Here is a 15,942-nt window from a genome sequence, read left to right as displayed (position 1 = left end):
GGGGGGCGGGGCGGCGCGCGGGGTGGGGTGGAGCTTGTGGGAGGGCGAGGGGCGTGCGGGGTGGAGCTCGTTCTTGGGGCGGGGCTTCAGGGAGAAGGCCTGGCGCCTCTGTAGGCAGGGGGCTCGGGTGCTCCAGAGCGCAGCCGCGGCGGTACAGCGAGTGGAGTGTGCGAGTGGAAGGTTGGGTAGCTGGAAGCTGGCGCGGATACGGAGTGTCCTTTCACGGACACACATGTGCTAGCCCTTCCGCCGCTTACCAGGGCACGCTGGCCAGAGAGTGAGTGCCCACCGGCCAGGGCCCTGGGGGCTGGGGAGGGACTGCAGGCCAGAGAGGTCTCTGGCTTACAACTTGCCAGTTAGACTGTGGAGTGTGTCCCCGTGGTTCCTGGCACTCCGGGTCCTGGAACGGCTGGAAAATATGATCTCTTACCTCTCCCTGGGCGCCACCACATGCCAGGCACAGTGCTTCACACGAATGATCTCGTTTAATGTGCCCGCAGCCCTGTGAAATAGGTGACCACACTATCCTCATATTACTAATAAGGGAGCAGGGAACCCCAGAGCACCCTTCCTGAAGGGGCCATTGTTTACCGAAGCGCCACGGAGCCCCTGTAGTTTGGCTGTGCTTTCAAAAACATTGTGGTAATCTGGGGGGCTGGGGGGCGGGATCTTCCTAACCAGTAATCTCTGAAAATAACAATTTATGTGAACTTTAATCTCTGGAAACCTCAGCCAAAGAAAAGACATGAAAAGAAACGTGTATAAATCATACAGACTTCTAATAGTGCGAGGTATAGTTCTGGGGTGGGGAGAGGAGAGTAACCTAAATGAGCACAAAAGGGCAGCAGACAATGGCATAGCTACACAAAGAAATGTCTAGTTGTTCCTGTGACCATTATGGAGCTGACTGTGGAAAGAGGCTTAGGAAATAATAAAGTGAAAACTTTATAAAATAGCATTTGGATGCATTAAGATGAAATGTTTGTCAAAAATAGAACACATTTGGTGTGGTATGTATGGTTTAAAAGCACATGACTCTTCCTGTGGACTTGGGTAAGTACATGGTTTCCAACAAAGGTGAGCTGTTCTTGCTGTGGATAGGGTGCCTGAGGGTGAAGAGCCTGTGTTGGAGATTCATTTGTGGGCCTCAGTTTCTTATTCTTAACCTCTAGAAGAAGTGGATGATTTGGAATTGGGAACCCAGATTACTAAAGTGGCTATTGAATGGCCAAGACATGTGATAGAAATATTTCACCTGAGCCAAGCAATACATAGGGAGTGGAGGGGCCTGGGAATGCTGAAAAATGCATAGGGCGCCAAGAAGCATTTAAATGGAAGCATTTGATCTAAATCAAGATGTCTCTGGTCCCTCAATTTGGCAATCTCAGGATGAGCATCTCTGAGTCTGCAGTAACACTGGGAACCTTTCAGTACTATTCTACTTAAGAGGCTCCAGTGGCTTTTTGCTAGGTTTAGGATAAAAGTTTTGCCCCTTCCCTATAAGGTCAGCTTGGTTGGGCCCCACTCAACTCTGACTGTATCCCCTATCACCTCTTAAACAAACCAACAAACGAAACAAGCTAAAAACCATAGTCCAGCCAAATAGCCTTTCTAGTTCCTCAAACCTTTCAGCAGAGTCCCCACTTGAGCACTTATTTGCTATTCTGTCTGCCTGGACCCCATATTTTTGCATGGCAAACTGCATATTCACTGTCCGTTTGGAGACCACTTCTTGAGCTCCCTACCTAAAATAGCAAACATACTCCTGCCGTTTTATCTACTAAGGTTTTTTATTTTCTTAGCACTATCACTATTACTTATCATCATCACTAGTACATATCTCTGTCTGGAATTCTGTGCCTTCCTTGTCTTCTTGTTTATTGTCTCTCCCCCCACCCACCAAAGAGTAAGGGTTCTATTTTCATCTATTTTGTTCATCTCTGTAGCCTTAGCACCTGGGTGCAGTATCCCGCCAGAGGGTCACTTCCACCTTTTTGGCTGCTATGAATAATGCTGCTGTAAATGTGGGTGCACAAGTGATCTCACCCTGCTTTCAATTTTTTGAAGTTATACCCAGAAGTGGAATTGCAGGGTACATGGTAACTTCATTTTTAATCTTTTGAGGCACCTCTGTACCATTTTTCCATAGCTGATGCACTTTTTACATCCACACCAACAGTCCATAGGGGTTCTAAATCCTTCCACTTCCCACCAACCTTGTGGATTGTTGACTTTTTTGATCATAGCCATTTTAATGTGTGTGAGGTGATATCTCATTGTAATTTTGATTGATTAATCCCAGTGACCAATGACACCAAGCACCTTTTTATTTGCTTAGTCCTCATTTATATACCTCATTTAGAGAAAGGTCTATTCCATTCCTGTTCTCATTTTTAATTGGGTTGTTTGTTTTTTGTTGTTGAATTTTATCTGAGCCCCCCCCCACACACACACACACAGTGGGAGTAGGTTTATTGGCAGTACCTTTGCTCTCTCAGCATGAAGCTAGTTTTTCTGGAGATGGCTAGCCAGGGGTGAGGACTCGGCCTCTTCTTAGGGAGAACTAACATCTTTCTTTCTTTCTTTTTTTGGTGTTTGGGATTGAACCCAGAGCTTTGTACATGCTAAGCACATGCTCTACTACTGTACTCCACCCTGGCCCTCCGGAATCATATTGTGTGCTAGCCACTACACACACATATATGTATATATGTGCATGTGAGTGTGTGCATGTATATATATATTATATATCTCCTGAACCATTCTGTGGCTTTGTAGTTGAGAAGGCTGAGGCACAGAAAGGTACAGGGACTTGCTGCAGGTCACATAATTAGACATAGCAAAACTGGAATCTGGATAAAATTCATCTCATATGGAAATCTCCACTGGCCTAGGCTACCTCCCTAGAGAAACTTTTGAGATCTCTATCTAAAACAAGAACTGAACCAACTCCTTATTTACAGATAGGAAAAGCACCCAGTGACACCCAGTACTATCTCCTGGACTTCCCCAACACCAGCTGGGTATTCAGGTGCCCTGCGTGCATGTCAACTTGTTAATGTGCCTGCCCTTTGCCTCTTCACCCTCTTGTATTACCTAAAGGCTGAGAAGGTACAGTGCCTGCTTCCTGCCTGTGACTCATTTCTCAGGTCCTTTTCTCTATGGCTGGTTCCAAGTCGTCTGAGAAAAAAGAAGTGTTGGTTTTGGTATTTGGCATGATTTGCCCTTGGAGGCCTGTCTCCAAAGGAAGCCTTGCCTCTCCCAAGAGCCTTTTTTTCTGATGCAGGCGCATGTCCTCCTGCAGCAGAGAGCCTAGACTTTGTACTTGCACCTAACCTCTGCATTCCCCACCTCCCTTGAGTGGACTTTCTCTTTCAGATTATTGGGATCACCAAAGAGAGTGACTGCACCTGAAAGCCTGGGGCCACCACACCAAATCAGAGAAAAAAAATCCCTCTTCCTCGGGCATGGCAGGTAATGGCTCATTATGGGGGAGTTAGACTTTTAATCCAAGATTGAATAAATCATTTGATATTTAAAAAAATCTAAACCCAAACAACACAGCAGTGTGTACAGCCTATTTACACCGTGGATCACTCTCTCGAATTATCTTGTTTTGAGTATTTTTAGTTTTCTTGTCCATTTTTACCCATTCCGGAAGGCAAGTTCCTCAAGAATGGGGGCCATACCTACCTTGTCTTTACCCTGCCTCCAGTTCCAGAAATCATCCTGTGACATAGTAGGTCCTCAAAAAATAGTTATTCAGTGAGTGAGTGAGCCCAATTTTAAACTACACTTCAAGTCCCAATTTTAAAATTATTTCTTTACTTTTTTTTTAAATAATTCCATTTTTACTTATTTGTTTGTTCCTTGTTCTTTTTCTCCCCCCCCCCCCAGTTCTGGAGATTAAACGTAAGGCCTCCTGCATGGTAAGCAGAATCTCTGCCACTGAGCTCACCCCCGGCCCCATCTGTACTTATCTGTACTTTTGTGTTTGTTTATTATGCATGCAAGCACAGACACCTGCACACCTATACGGTGAATTTTGGAACTTATTTTTTCACTCAACAATATAACATGGAAATGCTTTCATTTTAGAATATACATATTCACTTTATTCTGTACATTCTACTATAGATTTGGATGTTTCGGATTTGGCACTGCTGATGTCTGGGGCCACATAATCCTTTGTTGTGGGGAGATCCCTGTGCCTTGTAGAATGTTTAGCAGAGTCCAGTGACTCTGCCTACCCCCACTAGTTGTGACAATCAGAAATGGCTCTGGAATTGGGAAATATCCTCTGACAGGCAACACTGCCCCTAGTTGAGAAACATTGGTGCAGGATTTCATTCACACCCATTCTTCTGGTAAGCCCCCAAGTAGAATTCCTTTATAACATTGGAGTCGGAGAAAGCCAAGATTAATAATTTACTTAACTCATGGAATTCAGCCTTTTACATTCAACCGAATACCCTGAAATTGTCTGCTTCAAGTTAATATATGTATTTTCTCTTCAAGATCCTAGACTGCAAAATTTAAGTCAAGCTTTTAACATTTTAGTCTTAGATGTTGCCAGAGCAAATCACCAAGTTACCTTCTAGAAGAATTCAGTACATAATCCCTCCGACTCTCATGAATGTGGACGATACTGTGTTCAGAAGCCTCTGCTGTTCATGATACAGCTAGCACCTATAAAACCTGTTCTTAGAGTCCTCTTTGCTTTAGCATTGCCACCAAGATATGGCTTTCACCTAGTCCTGCCTTCCTCAAGGGACGAGGGGACAGTTCCTTGTGTTTTGTTTAAGTGCCCCGTTGCCATGAACCTGGAAGATGGAAGCAGAATGTGCCAGCCAGAAAGGGGCCATAGCTGTAGGGTTGGCACAAAGATGAGTTCTGATAGCTTTTTATTTTGGTGTTGGGGAGTCAGGCTAAAACTTCTCATAGAGCTAACCAGATTACATCAGGCTTTTAAAGATTTAATTGTGTAGTTTCGCTTTGAGAAGACATTAATTTGGCCTGCTGTGTTTGTATGTACAGGTTGAGCATCCCTAAAGCTCCAAAACATTTTTCAGCTCATGTCTCTAAAATACTCTAAAATCCAAAATTCTCTGAACACAAAATTTCAGATTTTAGAGTATTTCTGATTTTGGATTTTCATATCATGGATGCTTTACCTAGAAAGTCTACACAAATATTCCAAAATTTGAAAAATATGAATTCCAAAATACTTCTGGCATTTCAGATAAGGAATACTCAACCTATATTTGCACACTCAAGTAAAGATGAACTATGATATAACTGAATTTAAAAATGTTAATTTTAAAACTGTCATTCAATAAGATCCTTGGTATTGCTTAGCTTCAATGGCAGTGATGAGTCTAAGCATGTAATTTTCATCTTAGTCTTCATGGCATTTTGACAAAGGAGAATGGCTGTTCAGTAGGAAATGTTCCTTCTCCTGATGTAGGTAAGAAAGTGCTCATTGTGTATGCACACCAAGAACCCAAGTCTTTCAATGGCTCCTTGAAGAAAGTGGCAGTGGATGAATTGAGCCAGCAGGGATGCACCGTCACTGTGTCTGATTTGTATGCCATGAACTTTGAGCCAAGGGCCACAAGGAAAGATATCACTGGTGAGTCACGGCATAAATGCTTGGTTATTTTTTAACTTTCTTCTTTGTATTCTTTAATTTTAACATGTCTTAAAAAGCTAATCATTGCACAAAATATGTAAATCTCAGGTCAGGAAGGAGTCCAAAGTGCCAGGCTCTTTTCCCTCCTATCCCCCAGCAACCCAGTTTCTCTGTTCCCAGGGTAGTAAGGATGTAGTTTTCTCTGTGTCCTTTCTGAGATAGTCCTTGCTATATAAGCAGTCATGAGAGTATTCTTCATTTTTCCTCTACATTTTACAAAACCGGAAGCATATTATGGTCAGCATTTTACAGGTGGCTTTTATTTTTTTTTATTGTAGAAAGTATTCCATTGTATGGCCAAGTCATGGTATCTCCCTACTAAAGGACACTTTAGGTTGTTTCTGATCTTTTGCTATCAAAAACAATGTTGCAGTGAACAGTCAGAGTCATATGTGTTTCCCCACGTCTGCAAGTTTGTCTAGAAGTGGAATTACTGGTGAAAAGGAATGTGCATTTTGATTTTCCTAGATAATGCCAAGTTGCTCTCCATAAATCTCACACCAGTTTACACAATTGTCAGCAATGTTTACAAATATTATTTCCTGACTGTCACCAATAGTGTTGCCAACTTTTTTTTTAATAATTGCCAGTCTAGCAGGTGAAAAGATAGTGTTCCAAATAGTTCTAATTTGCCTTCTCTTATTGTGAGGCTTAATAGCTTAATATTTATATTCTATTTATTAATACTTATTTGTATTAACATTTTATTTTTATTTTTAACTAACATTTAATAAAATATTAAATATTCTCTTTTCGGTGAATTATCTGTTCGTATCATCTGTTCATTTTTCTATTGAGTTGTTAGTCTTTTTATTATTGATTTTTAAAAGTTCTTATATATTAAAAAACCTATAGTATGGAATATGAATTGTAAATCCTTTTTTTAAAATAATCTTTTTTTAGTTGTTGATGGACCTTTATTTATTTACCCAGTCCCTCACACTGCGAGGCAAGCACTCTACCACTAAGCCACAACCCCAGCCCGAAAATACTTTTACCTAATTTGTTTTTGTTTTTGTTTATTTGACTTTGCTTATGGTGACTTCTTCCTTTTAGCTTCCATTTACTTTCATTTAGTTAATATTTGATCAGTCTTTTTCATTTATGACTTCAGGAATTTGTTATATTTACATGAACTCCAAGCTTGTAAGAAAACGTGTTTTATAGTTTTTTCTAATATTCTATAGGTGCTACTTCTAATTTTAAGTATTTTATGTATTTCAAATTTATTTTGGCATATGATTTGAAATATGGGCCCAATTTCTTCTCCAATGCCTACCTAGTTGTCATATTACTACTTACTGCATGATTCAGCTATTTGCCCTTGATTTAAATGCCACCTTCATTGTGATCCAAATTCCCACTTCTTAAATTCTATTCTACTTGTTTTAATATTTTTTATTTTTATTTATTGTGGTTCTGGGGATTAGGCAAGCACTTTTCAACTAACTACATTCCAGTGTATTAGTTCTACTCCTATTGTTTTTTTCTACGTCCACATGGTTTAAATTATTTTGGCAAATAATACAATTTAATATCAGCTAGAATAGGTCACTTACATTTATCTTATTTTCTAATTTTTCTAACTATTTTACTTTACCTTTCCATAAAAGCTTTTTTTAATATATTTATTTTTTAGTTTTTGGCGAACACAACATCTTTGTTTGTATGTGGTGCTGAGGATCGAACCCAGGCCACATGCATGAAGGCGAGCGCGCTACCGCTTGAGCCACATCCCCGGCCCTCCATAAAAGCTTTTGAATCAGCCATCTAGAATCAAAAAGAAGCCTGATGGTATTTTCATCCAGGTCCCATTAAATGTGTATATGAACTTGGGATGAACTGACCTTTCATGTTGATTTTCTCTAAGAGAATGGTGTGACTTTCTATCAGGTCTATTTTTCTAATGAGTGTATTTGTATATTTTCATCATACAGATCTTGTTTAATTCTTATCAACCGACAGTAGCTTTTTGATGTGAAGAGGAGTGTGTGTGCGTAGCCCACTCCTAGTTTCCTTCTTGTTTGTAATACTTTTCAGGTGATTCTTTGGGACTTTCCAGACATGCAGCCAAATCATCTACAAATAATGACAGTTGTACCTCTTCTTTTCCAGTATTTAATATCTCAGATTTCTTTGTAGTTCTGTTAACTACATCTCCAGATACAATATTCAGTACTCATCCTGTGTGTTTTTTGGCTTTCTATTTTTTTTTTTTGTAATAAATCAACTGGGACTGGGGTTTGCCTTGTATGCATAAAGTTCTGGGTTTGACCCTTAGCACTGCAAAATCATTATCATTATCATAAAGTATTTTCTCTTAGCAAACAGCAACAAAGTTTCTATTTCTCTAGAAATATAGAGAACAGTGGGATAAGGAGCTACTTATCTGTTTTTGTTTGTTTGCCACTGTTTTTTTTTTTGGGGGGGGGGTGTTGTTTGTTTTGTTTTTTAAATCTGTACCAGGGATAGAACCCAGGAGCATGTATAACCCCTGAGCTGCATCCGTAGCCCTTTTTATGTTCTATTTGAGACAGGTTCTTACTAAGTTGCTTAGGACCTGGCTAAGTTACTGAGGCTGGTCTTGAACTTGTGATCCTCCTGTCTCAGCCTTCTGAGCTGCTGGGATTACAGGTATGAGCCTCCACACCCAGCTTGCCACTAATTTTTAAGTGAAAAAGCCAACTCAAATTTAATGTCTATTTTGGGGGGTAAATTGGGGGTTGAACCCAGGAGTGCTTTACAACTGAGCTACATTCCAAGCCCTTTCTGTTTTTCATTTTGAAAAAGGGTCTTGTTAAGTTGCTGGGGCTGGCTTCAAACTTGAGATCCCCTGCCTCAGCCTCCCAGATTGCTGAGGTTAAAGGCATAAGCCACCATGCCTGCTTACTGTAAAAAGTATTTTAAAATATAGGCAAACAAAGGCTAAAAAGTGCAAGCCCCTTTTACATATCCTCCATGTCTGCACCACAGCCCTGAGGCAAGCATACTTAACCTTCTGGAGTGGGTTGTTGTAGATCTTATTCTAGATATTAACCCACTACATACCATGTGTAATTTTGAGACTCTATAGATATATAGTGAACCTTCCGTATCTGTGGATTTCTCATCCACAGATTCAACTAACCCTGAAAATATTTGGAGCTGGGCGTAGTGGCATACATTTGTAATCCCAGCAGCTCAGGAGGCTGAAGCAGGAGGATCACAAGTTCAAGACCAGCCTCAGCAACTTAGCAAAGCTCTGTCTCAAAATTAAAAATTAAAAAGGTTTGGAATGTAGCTTAGTGGTTAAATACCCCTGGGTTCAATCCCCAGTGTCAATTTAAAAGGAAGGAAGGGCTGGAATTGTGGCTTAGTGGTAGAATGCTTGCCTGGCACGTATGAGGCACTAAGTTTGATCCTCAGCGCCACATAAAAATAAATTAATTAATTAAATAAAAAGCTTAAAAAGGATGCTATAAAAAAAATAATAAAAGGGAGGTTGGGGCTGGGCTCAGCAGAAGCGCACTTGCCCGGCATTTATGAGGCACTGAGTTTGATTCTTAGCACTGCATACAAATAAATAAAATAAAGGTCTGCCAACAACTAAAAAAAAATTTTAAAAAATAAAAGGAAGGAAGGATGGAAAGAGAGAAAAAAGAAAATATCTAGGAAAAATTGCACTTGTAGTGAATATAAAAACATTTTTTCTTGTCATTATTCTGTAAACAATACAATATAACAACTGCCTACATAGGTTTACCTTCTGTGAGATATTAGAAGTCATCTAGAGATGATTTAAAGTCTACAGGAGGATGTTTGTAGGTTCTATGCAAATCCTATACAATTTTATGTAAGGGACTTGGGCTTCCATGGATTTTGGTGACCTGGAAAGTCCTGGAACCAAACGCCTGTGGATACTGAGGGACAACTATAGGTTTAAAGGGCCCAGAGGGGTCTCAGGCTTGATGTAATATGTCAGCTGTGACCCCATCTGATTACCTCCCTGCTGCCACACAGCCTCTGGCCTACAGTAGTTACTCTCTTCGGTTTTCTTGAAAAGACAAGATTTATACCTAGAAGCACTGGGTGTGTATTCTTTGAATGAAAATCAAATACAAATAGGTTAAAAGAGGAAGCAAAGAACATTCTTTTTTTTTAATTACAAATCGATGGCTAGTTCACTTCCCTTTGTGGCTTTCCTCAAAGTGACTTCAGTTTTGCACATGGAACAGTGGAGGAAGTCACACTTGCTCCTCTAGTCATCCCACCTCTGCGCCTGCCTCTGCTACTTAGGAATCGGGTGTCACCAAACAAACTACTAAGCTCTGTAAAGTTCGGCTTTCTCACTGGTAGAGAACTAGTATGAAGTCATCAGTTGTTAGGAGCATAAGAAGGGTGATGGGTGCACAGCACAGCATCTGGTGGGTGGGAAATGCTCACTGAGTGGCCCTGGTAGGTTCCTTCTCGTACCCTAACTGGGTTGGGTCACAGCAAATGTCACCTTGAGGAGTCCAGACGCACACAGCATTAGTGAAATTGTTGGGACAGGCTGTGACCTCTCACCTGGAAGTGAGAGCACTTGGCTCTTTCCTTAGGTGACCTTTCTAATCCTGAGGTCTTCAGTTATGGGGTGGAAGCCTATGAAGCCTACAAGAAAAACTGTCTAACCAGTGACATCACTGAGGAGCAGAAAAAGGTGCAGGAAGCTGATCTCGTGATATTCCAGGTGTGTTTTTCCTTTAATTAATGTATTGAATGAGATTCGTCCTACATAAGACTCTTTGCAAATACTACATTCTGCACTCCTAGAAGTGGCAACAGTGTCTTCTTAGCACATTTTCACACACTTACTGGGTGAGTGTTGTACCACAGTACTTAGTTACAACACTTAGTTGTAACACTTACCTAGTTACAACGCTTTACTTAGTTTAGTAGAGAGATTCATGCAGCCATTATAGAGTTCCGACCTCCTGTGTAAACAGGAGTGAATTTTTCTGTTAGCCCAGTGGTCCACAAACAGTAGAATCATGCAGGTCTTGTTGCGTTCATTCTCTTTAAGTCCCCACCCTGTACATGCTGGGCCACTTGAAGGCCAGTTTTCTCTACCCAACTGTTTATCAAGGATGTGGGTCAAAGGCCTCAAATGTTTATCAAGGCAATATCAGTCAAAGGCCTGATTACTACGGGGGAAAAACTTTGTTTCCATCTTCTCACTAGTTGAAACACACACATACACACATACACACACACACACACACACACACACACACACACACACAACCAGGCACTTTACCTGTATTTGTCCCAAGGAGAATATAGGCTCCTTTCTGCCACTACAGAAGAAGCAGTCAAGTAAACACATGTGTTTAGGGTAATTTGTGGGTTAACAGAAATCCAAGTCACACTGGAAAGAAAGGGGAGTTCATACCAAGGGCTTTGGCCACTTGAGTCTCCAAGCAGCACAGAGCTGTGGCTGGGCTACAGGGACACAGGACCCAAGCTGGAACATCTCTGATGTCTTCTTCACCAGATTCCATCCACATCTCCCTGCACCTTGGCTCTGTTCTCTTTTTTTTTTAACTTTTTTTTTAGTTATAGTTGAACACAACACCTTTATTTTATTTACTTATTCTTTAATGTGGTGCTGAGCATCACACCCAGCTTCTCGCACATGCTAGGCAAGCACTCTACTGCTCAGTCACAACCCCAGCCCCTGGTTCTGTTTCTCTTGCTGCATGCCAAGGCCTTGATTCCCTAGATCCAGAATTTCTAAGCAAGGGATCTGATTAGTCCCAGTTGACACCAGATTTTGACAACTCACCCCAGGTGTGGGAAGTGTATGATCGTTCCACAGCATCTTCTTCTCAGTCGTTGATTGGTCAGTCACAGGACTGCCGCCCCAAAGCCAGGGTCAAGTTTTCATCTCTTCCCTGTGCATGGGGATCAGCATCAGCAGGGTGCAGAGCCAACATAAGAGCAACAGGACCATTTTTCCACTACGCCCCTTCCCACTATCACCACACCTCAGAGCTGGCCATGTTTATTACCCTTATCCACCCAGCCACCAGGGAGGAGGAGAGTGCAATTTGTTCTGTATCACCAAACAGACTAACTTAGGAATCCTGAGACAAGCCACAGTATTTCTTCTTCCTTAATATGCTGTCCCCAGTTTCCGCTGTACTGGTTCAGCGTGCCGGCTATCCTGAAGGGCTGGATGGACAGGGTGCTGTGCCAAGGGTTCGCCTTCGACATCCCAGGGTTCTACGATTCTGGTTTTCTCAAGGTATGTGCTGTAGGGACAAGGATCACTGGACTATTAGAGAGGGAGGAAGGAGGAGGCAGCTATCAAGTTATAGTTTGCTGCTGTTTTTTTTGTTTAAGTAAGTGCTGATTGAGCATCTGCTATGTGCACAGCATTGAGTGCTGGACACAGATGAGAAAACCATCATTTCTGAACTTGTGGATCTTTCCGTCTAGTGGATGTGGGGGCTGAGTATTGGGCTAGGGATGAAGTGGGCAAGTTAATAGGGGCAACAAAGTGGTCAGCCCTGGCTCCAGAGGTCATCTACTCCATGATGGAGAGACCATCCCTGGCCTTATGAGTTCATCCCTCTGGACTTCCCATGTGGGCCTGATGAAACAAGAGAATGCAACACCCACACTGCACAGTGAGCAATGCATGGAATCTGGTAGATGCACAATGTTAGCAGCTATGAATTTCTTACTAAAAGAATTTCCTGCTAAAATTAGAGACTCAAATTCTGAGAGCCTCAGAAAATGAGTGTATGTGAGGAAAGCAAATCTCATCAACAAGATCTGTCTTGGGCCACGAGTGACACCGTCATTTACTGAGTGGCCACTGAGTGCTGGGCTCCACTCATCTCCTCAGCTCTGTAGACAGCACCTAAGTAGTGACCACTCACATGGTGTCTCTGGAAGCTGGCTTCTGCTGGAAGTGGGCATGTGAGAGCTTTTGCGTTCACTTGGTCCCTTTGTTTCATTCTGCTTCCTGTTGGGATATAGCTGTCACCTGTGGATGGGCCTGTGGGAGATGTGAGTGACCCCTATATTCCCCTGGTCATCCTAAACCTTTTTGCCAGGATCACAGTAGCACTCACATCCTCTTCTGGCATCCACATTAAATGCATTTGCTCTCTCTCCTGCAGGATAAACTAGCCCTCCTTTCCTTAACCACGGGAGGCACAGCCGAGATGTACTCAAAAGCAGGGGTCAGTGGAGATGTTCGATACTTTCTGTGGCCACTCCAGGTAAACAGATGACAAAAGGCTTCCATGCCATGCTAGCCTGTTGTACATCCCCACCTCTCCAAGGTGTGAAATGACATGTGATGTGAGCCTGCCACCCCACACCATTCTCGCTGTATTTGGATACAGAGGGTAACATTTTGCCCTTTTGAATTCTGACTTGGGAGCATTGAAAAGGCTGATCAGTAGGGAATATGTATTATAATTGTAGCCTCTGATATTTGGCCCAAAGCTAAGCCAAACCTGGTGAGCTTGTTGTCTGCTTTGTGGAGACCAGAATGGCTCTGAGGTAGTTCCAGGTGTGTGTGTGTGTGTGTGTGTGTGTGTATGTGTGTGTGTGTGTGTGTGTGTGTGTGTGTGATGAGCATGTGGGAGGCCCAAGAGAGCCTTTCATGCAGACCCTCAGCCCTGGCGAGAGGTGCCCCAGGCCCTGTGTTCCATGTAGCCTCTCAGGATCCTCTGCTGGCTGAGTTCCCTGTGGAGATAGCCCACACTCCAGGTACCCAAGACTCTGAGCTTCCCCACTCTGACCTGCTCTCCGAGGTGGACTCTTGATGCCTGTGTGAACACCCTGGGCCTAATGAGTAGCCAAGGAGTGGGCATCTGCCAAGGGGAAGGCAGTAGGCAGAGTGAGTTCTAGCAGTCTCAGTTGTCCATGTACAAATTGTCCCCAGTGAGGGGACAGAGCAGGGGGCAAGGATGCAGAGAAAGAGACTCTAGGTGAGGGACTCTGAGGAGACCTGAAGCTTCCAGGTTGTCATGAGGGATTTCTACCAGAGGAGAGCAGATATAGAGAAGAGCACAGCCTGTGAGCTTATAAAAGATATAGATGTTGTGGCAGTAGAGAGTATAGCTCAATGGTAGAGCACACACTTAGCATGCATGAGGTGCTGGCTTTGATTCTCAGCACCACAAAAAAAAAAAAAAAAAAGAAAATCAAAAGAAGAAGTAGGAATTGCCTTTTTTCTGTGAACTCTAGATTTACATGCTTTGCCCATGGGTCTGTTTTTTTTAATTGATTTATCAGCATTCTAGATGTTAGCAAAATTAATCCTATTGTGTGTCTTTTCAAACCATGAAAACCTTCCTTTCAGGTAGTTCACATTTATTTTTAAGTGAATTCATTTTCTTTGTTGCCGATTTTGTCAACTTTTTCATTGTGTCTTCTAAAACTTAGTTCTGTATTTATGGAGGCTGTTGATTTCCAAGTACTACTTTTTCACCCAGACCACTTCTGATTTCTTCTGTTGATCATAATGGTGCTTCTGAAAAGCTGACTTCTGGAAATAATGTTGTGTGAGAAAAAATACTGTAGTAAGAGGTGTGTGAGCCTCTCCCACTCCACCTACCCCCCCTGATGGGGCAGGCCTGGACCAGGATGTGGGTTTTAAAGAAAGCAGTGCACAGGACTGAGTGTGAGATTTCTAGGAAAACAAGTGATCCTTTTTGAAAGGAGAAAGAATAGTGATTCCAACTAGTGACACTCCGCTGAAGTACGAGAGGACAGTTAACAAATCTGAGCTTGCTTCTGCACAGGCCCACTTAAATTCTTTCTTTTTAAAAAAATCTCTACTTTTTTTTTCAATTTGCAAAAATACATGTTACAGGACAAAGGGAGATAATGTAAAAAAATAATAATAAAAAGTCCCCTCAATCTATTACCCCACAAAATCATTACTTTTAATAACTTGGTTTATTTTCTTAAGACCCATATATATTCTTGTACACATAACTTTTATTAATAGGTTAGTTATGTTTATTGCTCTTTTATATAAATGGCATACAACAAGTACTGCTTAAAATTTGTAGTTTTCATTTAACAAATAACTTCAACTATAGTGACATACTATATCTAAAAAACCTTAGTCTAGAATGATCCATCCTACGAAGGTACCATAATTTGTCTAGTCCATCAAAACAGTGACATTTAGGGTTGGAAACAGCAGTAATAATTACAGGTGAAAATCTGTAAATTCTAGTTGTTCCATGTTCTTCTGCTCATTTATTCCCCACATCCTGAGGTTAAAAGGAAGTCACAGGTTTCCAGATCTCAGAGCTTTAGAACTGTTTTATTTTTTGAAGGTTTATTTTTTATCATTCTCCCTTTGATCATTTCACTGAATCATTCATCAAGGATGTGGTTTCTGATCAGTTCTTTTCTTTATGTCTTCAGCATGGCGCTTTGCACTTCTGTGGATTTAAAATTCTTGCCCCTCAGATCAGTTTTGCTCCTGAACTTTCATCAGAAGAAGAAAGAAAAGCAATGGTGGCATCTTGGGCCCAACGATTAAAGAGCATCTGGGAGGAAGAGCCCATCCGCTGCACACCCCCTTGGTATTTTGGGGAATAACACTGTGTGTCCCATGTACATCATGTGTGCGATGCAGTTAAGAATACATGCAAGGAGATGGTACTGTCAAAATAAAATTAGGGGCTGGGGATGTGGCTCAAGCGATAGCGCGCTTGCCTGGCACGCGCGGGTCGCTGGGTTCGATCCTCAGCACCACATAAAAATAAAATAAAGATGTTGTGTCTGCCAAGAACTAAAAAATAAATATTGAAAAATTCTCTCTCTCTCTCTGTCTCTCTCTCTCTCTTTAAAAAAATAAATAAATAAAATTAGAACAAAGTGAACTGGATAGAGTTAATAATCACTATGAAGTCACTATGAAGGAGTGATCTCAAGAGTTTTATACAGCTGTTATAGTTAAAGCTTCGTCCCAGGGTTTCATAAACTGACTTCCGGACCACTCAGTATAATCGAATCAAGCCTTTATTGAAGCACACTGGTGGTGACTGACCGGAACATAAAGCTGTTCCCCTGATCAGCCCCGAACAATAAGCCTGAAAACTGCAAAAGAGATGTTCTGGAGGTCTAGCCAATGCAAGCAAGCCAGGTTACAGAAGTGGGACAGTGCAGTCAAGCAGAGGGAAGCCTAACCAATCACAGTTAGCCTAATTGTCCCAGTTACAGAAACAGAGCCCCGTTACCCTAGTTAAAGA

General features: G+C 41.8%; 1 protein-coding gene across 2 annotated transcripts; it reads left to right on the top strand.

Moving 5' to 3' along the window:
* Positions 1-86: 86 nt before the first annotated feature.
* On the top strand, positions 87-15,507 carry LOC144366313 (ribosyldihydronicotinamide dehydrogenase [quinone]). Of its 2 annotated transcripts, XM_078020444.1 has the most exons (7): positions 89-277; positions 3,379-3,474; positions 5,468-5,632; positions 10,270-10,400; positions 11,844-11,957; positions 12,841-12,942; positions 15,113-15,507. In XM_078020444.1, exons 2-7 carry the CDS (start codon positions 3,468-3,470, stop codon positions 15,287-15,289), a joined length of 696 nt encoding a protein of 231 aa, XP_077876570.1. In that variant the 5' UTR covers positions 89-277; positions 3,379-3,467; the 3' UTR covers positions 15,290-15,507. The 2 variants fall into 2 exon arrangements, with proteins under 2 accessions (XP_077876571.1, XP_077876570.1); XM_078020445.1 differs by lacking the exon at positions 11,844-11,957 and having other exon boundaries at positions 87-277.
* The last annotated feature ends 435 nt before the right edge of the window (positions 15,508-15,942 follow it).

The sequence above is a fragment of the Ictidomys tridecemlineatus genome, chromosome 8 (assembly GCF_052094955.1).
Source record: "Ictidomys tridecemlineatus isolate mIctTri1 chromosome 8, mIctTri1.hap1, whole genome shotgun sequence".
In the NCBI taxonomy this organism is placed as follows: domain Eukaryota; kingdom Metazoa; phylum Chordata; class Mammalia; order Rodentia; family Sciuridae; genus Ictidomys; species Ictidomys tridecemlineatus.
This window is presented reverse-complemented; position numbering and strand designations above follow the sequence as displayed.